The 15,167-nt window shown below is 45.0% G+C and overlaps 8 protein-coding genes across 12 annotated transcripts in view; 6 read left to right on the top strand and 2 right to left on the bottom strand.

Moving 5' to 3' along the window:
* Positions 1 to 68: 68 nt before the first annotated feature.
* Positions 69 to 941, bottom strand: RB195_023115 (uncharacterized protein; the record flags this gene model as incomplete). Its single annotated transcript, XM_064210440.1, has 1 exon — positions 69 to 941. One exon carries the CDS (start codon positions 939 to 941, stop codon positions 69 to 71), a length of 873 nt encoding a protein of 290 aa, XP_064066321.1.
* A 1,231-nt stretch (positions 942 to 2,172) lies between these two features.
* Positions 2,173 to 4,802, top strand: RB195_023114 (uncharacterized protein; the record flags this gene model as incomplete). 2 transcript variants are annotated; one of them, XM_064210439.1, is made up of 4 exons in its annotated part: positions 2,512 to 2,691; positions 3,621 to 3,908; positions 3,955 to 4,574; positions 4,631 to 4,802. In XM_064210439.1, 4 exons carry the CDS (start codon positions 2,512 to 2,514, stop codon positions 4,800 to 4,802), a joined length of 1,260 nt encoding a protein of 419 aa, XP_064066319.1. The 2 variants fall into 2 exon arrangements, with proteins under 2 accessions (XP_064066320.1, XP_064066319.1); XM_064210438.1 differs by lacking the exons at positions 2,512 to 2,691; positions 4,631 to 4,802 and adding an exon at positions 2,173 to 2,217 and having other exon boundaries at positions 3,955 to 4,578.
* Positions 4,803 to 4,886: 84 nt separating this feature from the next.
* Positions 4,887 to 5,759, top strand: RB195_023113 (uncharacterized protein; the record flags this gene model as incomplete). Its single annotated transcript, XM_064210437.1, has 1 exon — positions 4,887 to 5,759. The coding sequence occupies one exon, from the start codon at positions 4,887 to 4,889 to the stop codon at positions 5,757 to 5,759; it is 873 nt and encodes a 290-aa protein (XP_064066318.1).
* A 189-nt stretch (positions 5,760 to 5,948) lies between these two features.
* RB195_023112 (uncharacterized protein) lies at positions 5,949 to 6,395 on the top strand (the record flags this gene model as incomplete). The annotated part of the gene is made up of 1 exon (XM_064210436.1): positions 5,949 to 6,395. One exon carries the CDS (start codon positions 5,949 to 5,951, stop codon positions 6,393 to 6,395), a length of 447 nt encoding a protein of 148 aa, XP_064066317.1.
* A 481-nt stretch (positions 6,396 to 6,876) lies between these two features.
* On the top strand, positions 6,877 to 7,146 carry RB195_023111 (uncharacterized protein; the record flags this gene model as incomplete). The annotated part of the gene is made up of 1 exon (XM_064210435.1): positions 6,877 to 7,146. One exon carries the CDS (start codon positions 6,877 to 6,879, stop codon positions 7,144 to 7,146), a length of 270 nt encoding a protein of 89 aa, XP_064066316.1.
* A 45-nt stretch (positions 7,147 to 7,191) lies between these two features.
* On the top strand, positions 7,192 to 8,945 carry RB195_023110 (uncharacterized protein; the record flags this gene model as incomplete). Of its 3 annotated transcripts, XM_064210434.1 has the most annotated exons (2): positions 7,192 to 8,427; positions 8,520 to 8,945. In XM_064210434.1, 2 exons carry the CDS (start codon positions 7,192 to 7,194, stop codon positions 8,943 to 8,945), a joined length of 1,662 nt encoding a protein of 553 aa, XP_064066314.1. The 3 variants fall into 3 exon arrangements, with proteins under 3 accessions (XP_064066314.1, XP_013306243.2, XP_064066315.1); XM_013450789.2 differs by lacking the exon at positions 8,520 to 8,945 and having other exon boundaries at positions 7,192 to 8,478; XM_064210433.1 differs by lacking the exon at positions 7,192 to 8,427 and having other exon boundaries at positions 8,700 to 8,945.
* Positions 8,946 to 9,605: 660 nt separating this feature from the next.
* Positions 9,606 to 10,022, top strand: RB195_023109 (uncharacterized protein; the record flags this gene model as incomplete). The annotated part of the gene is made up of 1 exon (XM_064210432.1): positions 9,606 to 10,022. One exon carries the CDS (start codon positions 9,606 to 9,608, stop codon positions 10,020 to 10,022), a length of 417 nt encoding a protein of 138 aa, XP_064066313.1.
* A 2,850-nt stretch (positions 10,023 to 12,872) lies between these two features.
* RB195_023102 (uncharacterized protein) overlaps positions 12,873 to 15,167 on the bottom strand; it is a gene marked incomplete at both ends in the record, with an annotated part of 34,595 nt that continues 32,300 nt past the window's right edge. The window contains 3 exons of one of the 2 annotated variants that reach the window (XM_064210423.1): positions 12,873 to 12,932; positions 13,335 to 13,404; positions 13,469 to 13,613. In XM_064210423.1, the coding sequence (XP_064066304.1) occupies positions 12,873 to 12,932; positions 13,335 to 13,404; positions 13,469 to 13,613 (275 nt within the window). Of the gene's footprint in view, positions 12,933 to 13,322; positions 13,405 to 13,468; positions 13,614 to 15,167 lie in introns of those variants that run through there. The other variant, XM_064210425.1, reaches the window with a different exon arrangement.

Below are 15,167 nucleotides of genomic sequence, written 5' to 3'. Positions count from 1 at the left end.
TCTTCTGCCTGTACTTCAAAAGATCCTCCTGCAACGCTTTTCTGCAGCTAATGTTTGCCACTAACCGCTCAATGTGTGATGCATTCACGGATCAAGCCCCAAGCCCTTCTTCTTTCCAACAGTTCCTTGGTGGTCTTCGAAATCCGATCCAAGTTTGTCGTGCGCGGCTTCGAGGCACGTTCAGCACAGGCTCGTAATCCTCTGAGCAGTATCTCGTAAGCCACGTTTGGGTCCTCCTCGATGTGCCAGTCACCTTGGGACAAGGAGTCCTCGAGTAGGCAATCGTCGTAGACGACTTCTTTTCTCCTTCGTTGCCTATAGCAGATGTTCTTTTCCATCGTGTGGCTAAGTCGTATTTTCGCACGAAGGAGACGTTGATCAGAACCACTACAAAAGGATGGTACTACTGAGACGTCAAGTAGACACCACCTCCGGTTGGTGAATATGTGGTCGATCTCCGCACGAGTCGCGCCATTGGGCGATTCCCATGTCCACCGACGATGATCTTTTTTCATGAAAAGAGAGTTCACATGAAAGAGGCGAGCGGCGGACAACAGCCCGGTGAGACGATTGCCGTTTTCATTCCGGTCCCCTAGTCCAAATCGTTCAATCCTGCATTCCTCCTCTGAGGCCTTTCCTAGTTTTGCGTTGAAGTCTCCTACAACGAATTTGTAGAAGGACTTCCCGTTGCGGACTACTTCCTCCATCCCCTCGTAAAACGCGTCCAATTCGGATTCATCAGCTGCTGATGTTGGTGAGTAGCAGTTGATGATACTGATGGATTTTTGGCGCAGAGGACGGAGGCGAAGAATGGCCAGACGAGGTGACAGGATTTCGTGAGAATCGACAAAATGGACAACAGATGGGTGCACAACAAAAACACCGCCTACATTTCGCGACGGAACATTCTCTCCGCGAATGACGAGTGTACCGTCGTTCATCTGTCGTACGTCCCTGCTTCTGCACTTGGTCTCCTGCAGAGCAATCACGTGAAATTTGATACGTTCTGCAGCTAAGAGAAGGGCATGCAGGTCAGCGTCTGTGGAAACTGTTCTCGCGTTGTAAGTACACAGTCTGAGACAGTCTCCATGGCGAGTCGTGCGTGTGTCGCCTTAGTCCAAAATCATGAAAATGAAAAATGAAGACGACAAACGTTGCATCTGCAGACGAACACGGGACTCTCGCCTGGCAAAAGAGCATTTTCACGTTGAACTACCGCTAACAACTTCAGGAACAAACATGAAAGCCATGATAAGACAGATTAATTTTTGTCACATGTTAGGGAGAGTACATCAACTTTTATGCGTACGTGTAACTCTAATATTGCGAAGTGAGTTAGTCTTTCATTCATACAGATACATGAAATGTTCTTATTTAGATTATTAATGAACTACAACATTAGCTTTCTTCTTCCAGAAATTTTTTCCCAAACTTTTCGTAGGTGCATCTCCCTTTTCGCGACCTCCAAAATGCTAAGGAATTATGATTCATGGTTTTTTTTTCTAGCAACTACCTTTTCTAGAATACCTTTTCGGAGTTAAATTTGGTTCCATATAAAGCATATGATGATGGTCGGGAACTCTACTTGAACAGAATAAAAAAGGAAATAAATGTGAATGTTTCTTACAGGTTCAATCTCACCACATGATCAACAAGCATATGGTACTTTCAGTTCTTTTGATAAATTTAAAATGAATTTAAGTTGTTATGGTACTTATATACTTATACTTACTATCAGATTATTGAAATTAATATCAACTTGATCAAATTTCAGAGTTACAGATGTGATAAGATACATTATTTTAGATCTTCATTTCAACCGTGAGATTTATTCGGTGGTTGCGTTTTGAAAAAGTTCTGCTCTATACAGTAGTTTCTCATTCTACATAAACTCACTGTGAATGCACCCCTTTCACTAACTACTTTGTTAGCCGTCAGAAAAATGCAAGCCTCTGTGAATCCCCCGATAAGATCACGTGAACCTGGACGTCCACGAATACATGCTAATGATGCTGAAGGACAAAAAAGTCACCGCACAGCCGAAATGCGTGATGTTTGGAAAACACTCCTGAGTGTGAATGCACAGCATTAGCGAAGTCGAAGAGGAAATGAACAAAGCGTGTCTTTTTCGACAGTTGAAAGACTCACATCGTCATCAACTGCTGCGCCAAAATGAGTACACTAGACACGACATCAACAGGAGTAATATTTGATAAGGTGATCCGCGCCGAAACCTTGCGCATTACATGCAGCAATGATATTCCTCCATATAAGCAAAATGCGTCGATTAGACTTCCTAAGTGTTGGAGCAACGAGAAGGTCCTTTTGTTCAGAAGGGTCTACCAGATAACTACCGTTGTCCGACGCTTCCTTGGCGGAGTAATAGTGATCTGGACAGAGTGGCTTGTTGAAGTTCTGTCGACAACGACACGCAGTCATGGACGATCACAGTTTCAGTGATTCGAAACCTTTCCTCGTACATTGAAAAGTTGTGATGGAAGCAAATCCATGATGTGCACAAAACAAGCAGTGAACAAAAAAGGACCTCAACAGTGGATTATCAAACCGAAACGCCCAAACAAAAGAGGTCGTGAGTGCTCGAAACGCCCACGGAGAGAATTTCACGAGTGTACGCTCCTGCCTTTGACACATCCGCTCGTGTACATGTGGGCCGCAAAGAGGAACGAAAGGGTAAGAAACCAGCACAGAAGGAGTATTGGCCCTTGTAAGCACCGGCGTCTCCAGACCTCTATGTCCACAGCTGATCATGAATAACAATACGGCGATGGGGTTGCATCCCCTCTAGCGAACAGCGATAAGTTCGACTTTTTTTTCAACGTCTCCTACGTCAAATTCTGCCCGAGTACATAGAATGGTAGGGAAGTTTCCACGTAAGGAATCAAGCATCTTGTTCTACCATCACTAATACATGCGAATACCTACACAATTAATATCGATTCTGCTGGTTTCTTGTTTGACCAATGCAATATTTCTCCATGGATGTACGTATGAGGTACTGTCATCATGATCACATTCTATCTTTAAATACTGAGTTTCCGAACATTTCGAATTTTTTTCAACAACTAATTGACTTATTCCATAATCTGGTTGTCGAATGTTTTGTAAGCACGTGTTCCTTTCTCACATCAGCATGGAGCCAGTGGAAAGTGGTGAAGCGCGCAAAAACGCTACTTAAAAGTACCTAGTGTTTAATACCGCTATTTATTTTCACGAAACAATACTATTGCTTACGGAATTGTAGAATCAAAAGAAATTGTTCAAGATGTCCGCATTCTCCTTCTGTACATGTTTTTGAACCAAGGATCAAGGAGTCTACGTCATGCATTAAGCAGTCGTAGTTCCAAGCCTTCTCAGTTCAGTACAGTTGGTTCATTCGTGTTTTGCTTCTTACAATTTCTTCTGAGTTACCCCAAATAGAGAAGCTGAATGAATTCAAATCCACCATGTGTTGGAGTCGTAGAGATGTTAACTATGTTAGTCATGTAGTTGTATATCTTGTGCTATTGCCATTGCACGTTATTTCCATGTGTTGAGAGGTTCTTATTAACCAGCTCAATGTACGTAGCAATGTTTGGCACAGTTGCCCGATTTTGGTTTAGTTTTGGGGAAGTACCCGGAATGATAAACCATCTTCACAACTCGAGCAAGGACACAACAAGTGGCGATCAAGAGCTCAGAGGAAAGAAGACCGAGTAGCAGCCCGATCAAGAGCTCAGAGGAAAGAAGACCGAGTAGCAGCCCGATCAAGAGCACAGAGGAAAGAAGACCGAGTAGCAGCCCGATCAAGAGCACAGAGGAAAGAAGACCGAGTAGCAGCCCGATCAAGAGCACAGAGGAAAGAAGACCGAGTAGCAGCCCGATCAAGAGCACAGAGGAAAGAAGACCGAGTAGCAGCCCGATCAAGAGCACAGAGGAAAGAAGATTTTGGTTTAGTTTTGGGGAAGTACCCGGAATGATAAACCATCTTCACAACTCGAGCAAGGACACAACAAGTGGCGATCAAGAGCTCAGAGGAAAGAAGACCGAGTAGCAGCCCGATCAAGAGCTCAGAGGAAAGAAGACCGAGTAGCAGCCCGATCAAGAGCACAGAGGAAAGAAGACCGAGTAGCAGCCCGATCAAGAGCTCAGAGGAAAGAAGACCGAGTAGCAGCCCGATCAAGAGCTCAGAGGAAAGAAGACCGAGTAGCAGCCCGATCAAGAGCTCAGAGGAAAGAAGACCGAGTAGCAGCCCGATCAAGAGCACAGAGGAAAGAAGACCGAGTAGCAGCCCGATCAAGAGCACAGAGGAAAGAAGACCGAGTAGCAGCCCGATCAAGAGCACAGAGGAAAAAAAGACCGAGTAGCAGCCCGATCAAGAGCACAGAGGAAAGAAGACCGAGTAGCAGCCCGATCAAGAGCACAGAGGAAAGAAGATTTTGGTTTAGTTTTGGGGAAGTACCCGGAATGATAAACCATCTTCACAACTCGAGCAAGGACACAACAAGTGGCGATCAAGAGCTCAGAGGAAAGAAGACCGAGAGCACCCAAAAAAGAGCTCGAGGAAAGAAGACCGAGTAGCAGCCCGATCAAGAGCTCAGAGGAAAGAAGACCGAGTAGCAGCCCGATCAAGAGCACAGAGGAAAGAAGACCGAGTAGCAGCCCGATCAAGAGCACAGAGGAAAGAAGACCGAGTAGCAGCCCGATCAAGAGCTCAGAGGAAAGAAGACCGAGTAGCAGCCCGATCAAGAGCTCAGAGGAAAGAAGACCGAGTAGCAGCCCGATCAAGAGCTCAGAGGGAATAAGACCGAGCAGCAGCCCGATCGAGGATTCAGAAGAAAGAAGACCGAGCAGAAGCAGCGCAAACGAGTCCATCGCGACGCCCCAAGATGCCGCGAGGAGCCGAAGGTAAGGCCTCGGAGTCACAACTCGAGAACTTTCTTGCAGCAATGGTTGAACAAATGCGGATTCAACATGAAGAAATGAAAACGCTGCTCACCGCCTTGGCACCCACGCAGAGAACCACCGTCCAGAACGTCAGCAAGGATCAATACGACCAGCTGAGTAAGGATGTGCAAATGTTCGTGTCCGACGAAGAGGTGGGTCACACTTTCGCCTATTGGTACAAGAGGTACAGACCGGTCATCAGGGATTCGGTCTTGCTGGATAGCAAGAAGCGCGATTTGATCCTCATGAAGCTGGACGAGGATGCATATCGCAAATATGCTGATGACATACTACCGAAACAACCGCACGAGATCGATTTCGAGACGACGGTCGCGGATCTGGAGAAGCTTTTCGCGTCAAGGAAGACGCTGATTCGACAACGGTACGAGTGTCTCAGGATAAACTGCCCGCCGCTGACGGCCAGTTGTGTACCATTCCGCGACTACGCTAACATGATCAAGCGGATGGACGAAGACGCTCGACTGAAGGAGCTGGACTACACAGCACTGAAGACGCTACAGTTCGTAGCAGGACTTCAGGATCCGTCGCTTCGTGAAGTTCGTCTGAAAATGCTCCGTCGACTAGATACGCACACAGAAGATGCGCCGTTGACGATAGAAGACCTCGTTGCTGATTGTGAGAACTTCACCGCATTGAAGATGGACAACACAGACAAGGAAGGAAGTCATGATATCCATGTCGTGCAGAAAAAGAATGTGAAGTGCTTCAATTGTGGAGGACCGCACTACAGAAGCACATGTCCGCTTCTCTCCTCCAGCACTGGGCAGAGGATGCGACAGAAACCAAGAAGATGATCCAACCGTCGCAGGAAAGGCCAGTGTAAGAACGTTGTCACCTTCGCCGCTGAGAACGCTCGAACCTACCTCGATGTCAATATCAGGGGACGTTCTCTACGCTACCAGCTCGACACAGGCGCAGATATCACGTTGGTATCACGTCGAACGTGAAAAAAGCTCGGATCTCCACCCTTGGAACCCTGTATCATGCCAGTCAAAACGGCAGATGGATCATCGATGAAGATTGATGGAAGATTCTCCACAGACTTCTTTGTCAGAGACCGGACAACAGGGAAGAACATCCTAGGTAATGGAACTTGTTACGTCACCGAAGGCACGAATCTGCTAGGACTGGAGTGGTGTATTCAACTTCTAGCGTACAAGGAGTTGAAAGACAAATACCACTGCCGATTGGTGACTAAAGAAGAAGCAAACCGAGAGGAAATCATCGCAGACTTGAAGAAGCAATACGCAGAAGTGTTCAAGTGCGGACTTGGCACTCACACTGCGGCAAGATGCGTCAAGACTAAGGCGAAGTTGTTGTTGAGGGACAACGCAGTACCTGTTTTCAGAAGAAGAAGAAGCGACCAGTGCCCTATGCCTCCGTGCCGGATTTGGATGCTGAAATTGATCGGCTGGTGGCCGAACAAGTGATATCCCCAGTAGAGCATTCAGAGTGGGCCACGCCTATCGTTGTAGTCAAGAAGAAAAATGGGCAAATCCGCTTGTGCGGAGACTTCTCGACAGGACTGAACGATGCGCTGCAGTTGCAACAGCACCCGTTGCCCACCGCGGAGGACGTGTTTACGAAGTTGAATGGAGGACAACTTTTCACGCAAATCGATCGAAGCATATCTGCAGGTGGAAGTTGAAAAAGAATCGAAGGAAATGCTGACGATTAATACGCACAGAGGACTGTACCGCTAAAATCGTCTAATCTTCGGCGTGAAGTCAGCATCTGGCGTATTCCAGCAGATCATGGATTCAATGATATGTGGACTGGAAGGCTGCCTATCTGGATGACGTGATAGTCACAGGGCGCACACAACAGGAGCATCGCCATAATTTGGAAGCGCTATTCGGAAGGATCCACGAGTACGGCTTCCGCGTCCGATTGGAGAAGTGTAACTTTTTGATGCCTCAGATCCGTTATCTCGGATGCATCATAGATAAGGACGGACGCCATCCTGACCCAGAGAAGATTGAGGTCATCCGCCAGATGCCAGTACCGAAGAACGTGGCAGAGGTTCGCTCGTTCCTTGGTATGATCAACTACTATGGATCGTTTGTCGCAGAAATGCGCCAGTTACGCGCACCGCTGGATGCTTTGTTGAAGAAGAACGTTCCGTTCAAATGGAATGAGGAATGTGAAACAGCCTTCAATCGCGCCCTAGTCTGGATATAATTGTAGCGGTCAGACCATGGAATTGGAGCAGTGATTCTGCACAGGATGCCGGATGGGACCGAGAAGGCAATATGGCATTCAAGCCGAAGTCTCACCGCTGCAGAAAGGAACTACGGTCAGATCGAGAAAGAGGGACTCGCCTTGATACTCGCTGTTTGGAAGTTCCACCGTTACATATATGGACGTCGATTCAAGCTCCTCACGGATCATAAGCCGTTGCTACACATTTTCGGACCAAAGAAAATGGTGCCCGTATACACGGCAAATCGACTGCAACGTTGGAAGTTGATACTTCTCGGATTTGACTTTGATATCGAATATCAGAAGACGACAGAGTTTGGACAAACTGACGTCTTGTCACGCCTGATCCCTCCAAGACCGGCTCAGACAGAAGATATTGTGATAGCCAAAATTGAACAAGATGTTCTTGCTGTTCAGAGTGCTGCTGTGAAAGCACTGCCCGTGACCAGGAAAACTATTGAAGAAGAGTCAAGGAAGGATGAAAGGGTATCGCAGGTCATATGGATGCTGCAGACAGGAACATGGCCAAGCAAGCCTAAAGAACAAATCAACAGCTGGAAGGCTCTGAGCCACGAATTGTCAGTTCAGAACGGATGCCTGTATTTTGACCACAGAATCGTCGTGCCAGCCTCACTTCAAGAAGCAGTTTTGAAGCAACTGCATGAAGGACATCCAGGAATGGCAAGAATGATGATGCTCGCCCCAGGATATGTGTACTGGACGAACATCAACAAGGGCATCGAAGAAGCTGTACGGCACTGCCGTAACTGTCAAGAAGCTGCGAAGATGCCAAAGAAGACAGTTCTCAATTCTTGGACCACTGAGAAGAAACCGTGGGACAGAATTCATATCGACTATGCAGGACCACTGAATAGTAGGATGTACCTTGTGGTAGTGGATGCGTATTCGAAGTGGCCAGAAGTCTTTGAGATGTCGTCGTCGTCAACCACTGCAACGTTGAGAGAACTCAGAATGCTGTTCGCACGATTTAGAAATCCCAGGGTGATCGTGTCAGACAACGGTACGCAGTTTACAGCGAAGGAGTTCCAGGAATTCTGCGACATGCAAGGAATTGAGCACGTTCGCTCGCCGCCGTTCCATCCACAGTCAAACGGTCAAGTGGAACGCTTTGTGGATACCTTAAAAAGAACCCTTCAGAAGATTAAGGAGGGAGGGACGTCGGAGAAACTTGCGGAATTTTTGCAGTGCTATAGAAGAACACCATGTGCATCAACGCCAGGACATCTTTCTCCAGCGGAGGTGTTCCTAGGGCGCCAGTTGAGGACATCATTGACGCTGCTGAAGGAATGAGCTAAAGAAGAAGGAACGCGCAATGTGGAAATTGAGAACAGTTCAATCGTCATCATGGAGCACAGAAGAGATCGTACCACCAGGAAGAACTCGTGTGGGTGCGTGACTACCGCCCGAGACATGAGAAATGGATCCCTGCTCGTGTGAAGAATCGCTATGGACGAGACGTGTACGACGTGCTAACGGAAGAGGATGATTTGTGGAAAAGACACGCTAACCAGATGCGTGGAGAAAAACATCGGAGAGCTAGCTGCGAGAGGACTGAAGCTTTCAAGATGCTGTTCAACCAGGAAGACCGACGGTACCATGGTATGGCAAGAACGATCGCCGATATCAACGACAATATCAAGGATAGAACACCAACTATCGTGCCGCCGACAACGACTAGACCAGCTCGACAACGCCGATCGCCTCGTCGATTGCAACCTGATCCGAAGATGAAGACGTACGCGATGCATTCATCTTAGGGGGGAGGTGTTGGAGCCGTAGAGATGTTAACTATGTTAGTCATGTAGTTGTATATCTTGTGTTATTGCCATTGTATGTTATTTCCATATGTTGAGAGGTTCTTATTAACCAGCTCAATGTACGTAGCAATGTTTGGGACAGTTGCCCGATTTTGGTTTAGCTTTGGGTAAGTACCCGGTCCGATAAACCATCTTCACAACTCGAACAAGGACACAACACCATGTTTGAAGGTTACTGGTCCCTAGCTGAATATCTGGGAGCATGAACAGAAGAAGGCTATCATATCTCTTTCATATGCAGGCGTCTAATCCTGTTAAAAGATACCGTTCGCAGTTCTGCTTCCATTCGACCACATGCTTCGCTACCACTTTCTACTAGCCTTTACAATTTTGTCGATGGAAATCAAAGTTTTCTCTTTGACATTATACCCGCCCAGACCACTGCTTCCGGAAAGGACGACAGTTTGACAATTTCCCGCTTTCGAAGATACTTCTGCATTGCATACTATTATCAGCTTTACCATCACCTCGAGAGTCTTGCACCCTATGTTGATGTTGGCGGCCGCGTATACAACTCTGAATGCTATCTGCAGGTGGTCCTGCTTTCGGGCGTTCGAGTGTACGCTTTGGGGACGTGAGCCAAATAACTTGCACAGTTATATGGCGCACGATTCCCGTATATCGCAAAAACGTGCTGTCATCCAACATATTACCGAAGCCCATGACATGAAAGGTAAACTGTTCAAAAGGAGAACGGAATCCTTGGCAACAAACAATCGTTTAGTCAAAACGACCTCCCGAACATTGTCGAGTGAACCCCAACAAGCCGTCCTGGCTAGGCTCCTAGGATATCTGTGTGCGCCGTTTGCTGCGCGACAGGAAACACACATCACAGAAAGTCCCATCATCAGCATAGAAGACTACACTATCTACTGCAGTGATGCTGATGAGAAGAAGAAAAGAAGCTGCACGATAACTGCGAGGAACGACTACAACAACGTGGTGGAGGAATTTGGTTCAATGTCGTCTAGAGACGTCTTTGTTCGACTGCAGGATTCCAGAGGACGTAACCTCTGACTTGTAAGTGCTACACACCTACGGAAACTGCTGAGGACTGCTGATAAATATCGACTAAACAAGGATCGATAAAATTTGTATGGTGATTCATGAACGCTTCTTACAGGTAGCAAATCTAGAATGTGATTCACTGTTTTCTGTTACTTTCTCATGTTATCTACCGCAGTCATCTAGGAATGTAAAACATGAAAGCGCTATAAGAGCGCGCGACTGGATGTTACATTTATTGTGCTGGTTTCATTTATGTCTTTTCTGTTGCTTAGCATTGTTTCTTGTACGTATCAATGAAGGGTTTAATTACCCAAATTATAACCACCACGTGGCACTAGCAGGACTAGTGGAGGCGTGCAATTCGAATCAGAGCAAGCAGATTCGCTTTAAAGACAGCGATAAGCACGCCTTCTACAATGAACTCATTCTAATGATGTCTAAAATACCCAGGCAGGAAGTGGTCATTTTCGAAATGGACGAGAATGCGAAAATGGAATTTGAAGAACAATCCGATTAGATAAAAAAAGTGGTATTAATCTGCACTGTGCACGTACGATGACCGTAACCGTCTAGTCGACTTATATGAGTAGACGGATCTCATTGCTTCCACGTTCGAGAGGATTCATCGACGCCATCAGCAAAGATCAATTTTGTGACGCTGGAAGAGCAGCGCAAGCAAACGATGACATGAAACATTTCTCGGTAGAGAGTTCAAAAATCTAGAAGTTTGGGATGTCGCATTCAATTGTGGTCACCTTCCAATTCTTCTCAGCTCCAGGAAACGGTTCCTCGAGAAAACCGAGGAATTCCTCATCAACCAAAAATTGGCAGGTATAAAAGACGAAGAGCGCAAAACGAAACTCCGTCAATGCATGTCTATTAGGATATTAGGATACGAAAGTTTTGCGATGCAGATTCCTTCACAAAGTGTATCCAGGACGCTGCGTTAAAAACGTTTCTGGTTTTAATGCCGCGGAAGAAGTTTCAGAATGTGCCACCCGCAGCACTGGCGATTTCACCCAGAAAAAGCGTCCGAGAAGGAAGCAACTCGTCAACTGCAACAAAACCACAAAAACGTCAAAAGCGAGTAGATGTTGGTCTCCTTGAGGCCTCCAATGGGAATGGACGGACAACCGATCATACTAGTGGATGAGTTCTGTTGTTGCATGCAGAAGAAAAACGGCAGCCTAGAAAAAAATATTCAGCAAGGACACGCTAAAGCCACTTTTGCATTCAACTCCTAAACGAAGTGCCTGCGTCGACCTTCATCACCAAAGAAGTCAAGCTGCTAGTGTACCTATCCGCGCCCCAATGAAGATCGAGTAAGCCACCATGAAGATCTTCAAGTAGACCTGATGTACTAACGGACACATGGAAGATATCAACATGTTGCACAGCCATCGAAAGGGGTTACAAACAATCGTCTTTGCTTCCTTGCCCATATACTAAGGAAACCAGCAGACCATCTTGTTCAACGAGCTCTGAGGAGTTTGTCGGATTCAAGCTGGAAAAGGCCACCTGGCCAGAAATCTAAGTCATCGAATCATCACAAAAATGGAATAAGCAGAAACACTGCGTTCAATTTCAATCACTGAATTCCTATTTACCATAGTATAAGATGGGTGTAGATAAAACACTTCATAATTACATCACCAATCATATAGGGGCTTGGATGCGCACAAAAGAGAACAGCTGATTTCCTTTTGTATGTTCTGTTTGGGCTGAATTGAATCGTCAACATTAGACTGCATGCTAGCACGGACTTAGCAATAATGACTGCTTTGAAATTGAATCAACGAGCCTAAAACTTCATTGAAATTCATTGAAATCATTGGTCATTAATTGGTCATTAAGTTCAGATCTGGACATGAAACATAAATATACATACACAGATTTATTGCCTACATACATCGTATACAACCAGAGTCAAAAAATATAAAACATGATGCAGTTGCGTAAGCGGTTGCGGAAAACGGTGCGGTGCAGCGTAGCGGTTAAGAACCCTTACTACCATTTCACTGCTGCAGTTCGCGATGGTCCCACCTCGATTCCAACCGCACAGCTTCAAGTGCAATTGCTTGCGCATCTGCACATCTGCATGTTCATAACGTTTTGAGCCGACTATACATCACACACATGCATCGCAATACATACGTATATGACCCATATGTAATATGTACAAATAGGTGCCGCGTATACAAGTCTAATTGCTACTTACTCGTGGTAGCCCTGTTTGTATCGAATGCAATAGAACGTTTGAGTATACTCTTTAGGCATGTGCGAGCTATATAACTTGCTACGTTATATGGTTGAAGTTATCCAGGTAATGTAAAAAGGTGCTGTCGTCCAGCACACTGACGGGGCCCAACCCAAATACGTGGGATACCTGGAGGGAGCATAGAATCTTTGGTAACAAAAACGTTTCGTCGTCGCACATTATCGACCTGGAGGTACTCAGGTCGCCCCTCTTCGATAGGCAGTTCACGCGAAGCACCAGTCTCGCCCCTCCCAGTGACAAACGGGTAGATTCTATGCTAGATGTAAATTGAGGAGGTTGGGCAGAGCTATGTCCAACGGCGACACGTCTCGGCTAAAATGTGGGTAGTCGCATCAGGCGATAACACCATCGATTAAATAATGTACAGGTATACATACAAATATATGCGTATATATACAAATATACATACTAATATTCATATAATACACTATATTCATATATACTAAAATAATAAAATTAATATAATCATATAATATAATTATATACCAACATAGTATAATATATATTGATATATACTAATGTTCTTATAATATGCTACGAAGCACATAAAACTATATACATATAGTTTTTCGTACTCAGTGTTAGAAAAACCTTGTTAACTGGGGCTTCGACATACGCAGTTTACCAAGCTGATGACTACTCTGCAAGTAAATACCGACTTTATAGTGCTTTTTCTTCTACATCTTTTCGGGAGCGAGTGCAGCACAGAGGTATGAGGTTCACACGGGGTTATGAGCCTTCAACTTACAAACTTTTACTTCTTGTATTTTAGCAAACATAAGAAAGTGTTTTCTAAACATATTTTTACTACAGAAGGAAATTTATAAAATTTATTTAGAAGCAGTCGGTTACAGCATTGATGTACTCTCGAACCATTTCTTCTGCTATATATTATTATATATTATATTATATTATTATATTACTATACTAGAGCTCTTCTTCTGAGTTCGTAATGTGTTTTCCACTCTTGTGCGCACCACTTCCAAATTGAAAGAACTCAACGAATACTATCACAGAAAGGATTACAAGAATCACATCCATACCCGCGACTTTTGCAGAACCAGTACCGTAAAGACTTCCAGATCTTTGAGCATACGTCTACTTCTCACGTTTCTTAAGTATGTCGACAAAGGTGATATCCAAGAAAACCAATACATTTGAAAATATGAAAACCTACTTCGGTCGTGTTTTCATCACATGAATCCACAAATAGTCAGCATCAGTTAATAACTGCTCCCATTGATACATATGAAAGTGAATCTCCACAAGGATATAGAGGGCTTGCATACACATAGAAGAATTACCTTCCAGAAGACGCACTGCTGCAAATACATCTGGCATTCATCAGAGATTCTCTATTTAATAACCAATAATATTACATTTGGTTTGCCCGTCTGCCTTTCCATGCGTCTATTCACTTCACAGGTCTCGTTCTTTTCTATCTCAATTCGGACCAAACTTTCGATTGATTTTGCTTGGTTTTGCTTTAGACGTAACCGAAACGTTGCAGCTGGGTGTTCGGATTGCAAATGCAGAGACAAATGTGACAATCTGTACACTGATTTTTCAACTTTTTCAAAGGCATTTAAGTCTCTAACTTCAATAATACTTTGAACACTGGGGTTTCAGCATGCGGCAGTTAGTCATCCTTGGGGTAGTAGAAAAATGTGTTAACAAGACTTGCTATCTGTGCGTCAGTTCACTTTGCTTGCTCTCTTTCAGAGCTGTCGATTGAGGTCTTCAATCGTGATTTTCGGTAGTGAGCAACGCTTGAAGTTTCTCGCTTTTCTATCGGATAGAACTTGCGCTGCCAACTACTCTTCAGCCGTTAGTGAAAATATCTGGCCGAAAATTACTCTAAATAAGTTGAGGTGGAATGAATCCAAAGCCGATGGCTTATTTCTTCAAAATTCAGTATCAAAGTATGTATTTTGTAACTGAAGATGGGTTGCTACAGTTACTACATTCAAACTCTGTAAAACATTCGGTAGCATTAGGAAAGATGGACTTGCAAGAGTCACCTAAGTGTCGAAACTGAAAAGGACTTAGAATCGAATTGACCGAGACAAGACGCCACCTCCTAGTGATCACCTAATATGAAACTGGAGAAAGATTGTTCTTAGGAAAATGCGACAATAAAGAAGTTGGCGGTGCTGATGTCCGCGTAAATACGAGTATGGCAAGGAACGTCGACTCTTTTGAACGGTTTCTCCTGATCGGACGTCTACGAATCAGAGGATGTTGTTCAAGTTTCAAGCCACAATGACGAAGACAGCCAGTTTTGGCTGTCTTCGTCATTAACGCTTCAACATCAAGCTACGAAGAGAAAGAAATCGACGCCTTCCATATGGAGCTGGGAAAGTTCTACAGAGAAGATCATACCTTTATAATAGGCCATAGTTGGCGATTTCAACTCTAAAACTGATCCCAGAGGAACGCCTGAAGAACTTCACATCCGAAACCCACGCCTACAATAAAACAAGCAGGGGGAAGGGCTTTTCAAGTTTATCATGACAACAAAAATGTCCAAATCCTATTTTTAAAAACCCTCATCTCTACTCTGAACATGGGAGTCGGCGGGCGGAGGAATGACTGATTTGCCAACATCATCGTCACTAAAATGTTAAGCTTAACGTACGTCGCTGTTGTACCAGCAGACCAGGCCAACGGTTCCTTCGCGGAAGATTTCCCATGACGCGCAAAGGAGAAAAAACGACAAAGTTCACAACGCAATTCCCAGAATTATCGTTAACTGGGATCAGTTGTTTCGCTAGAAGTACAAAATGAGGGTGCGAGTAGGGCAGTGGGCAGAAGCTCCGCTGCGCAATCAGTTATTCAAAACCACCCTGGGGTAGCTAACCTTTTATCCCCACGGA

Source organism: Necator americanus, chromosome X, assembly GCF_031761385.1.
Source record: "Necator americanus strain Aroian chromosome X, whole genome shotgun sequence".
Classification (NCBI taxonomy): domain Eukaryota; kingdom Metazoa; phylum Nematoda; class Chromadorea; order Rhabditida; family Ancylostomatidae; genus Necator; species Necator americanus.
This window is presented reverse-complemented; position numbering and strand designations above follow the sequence as displayed.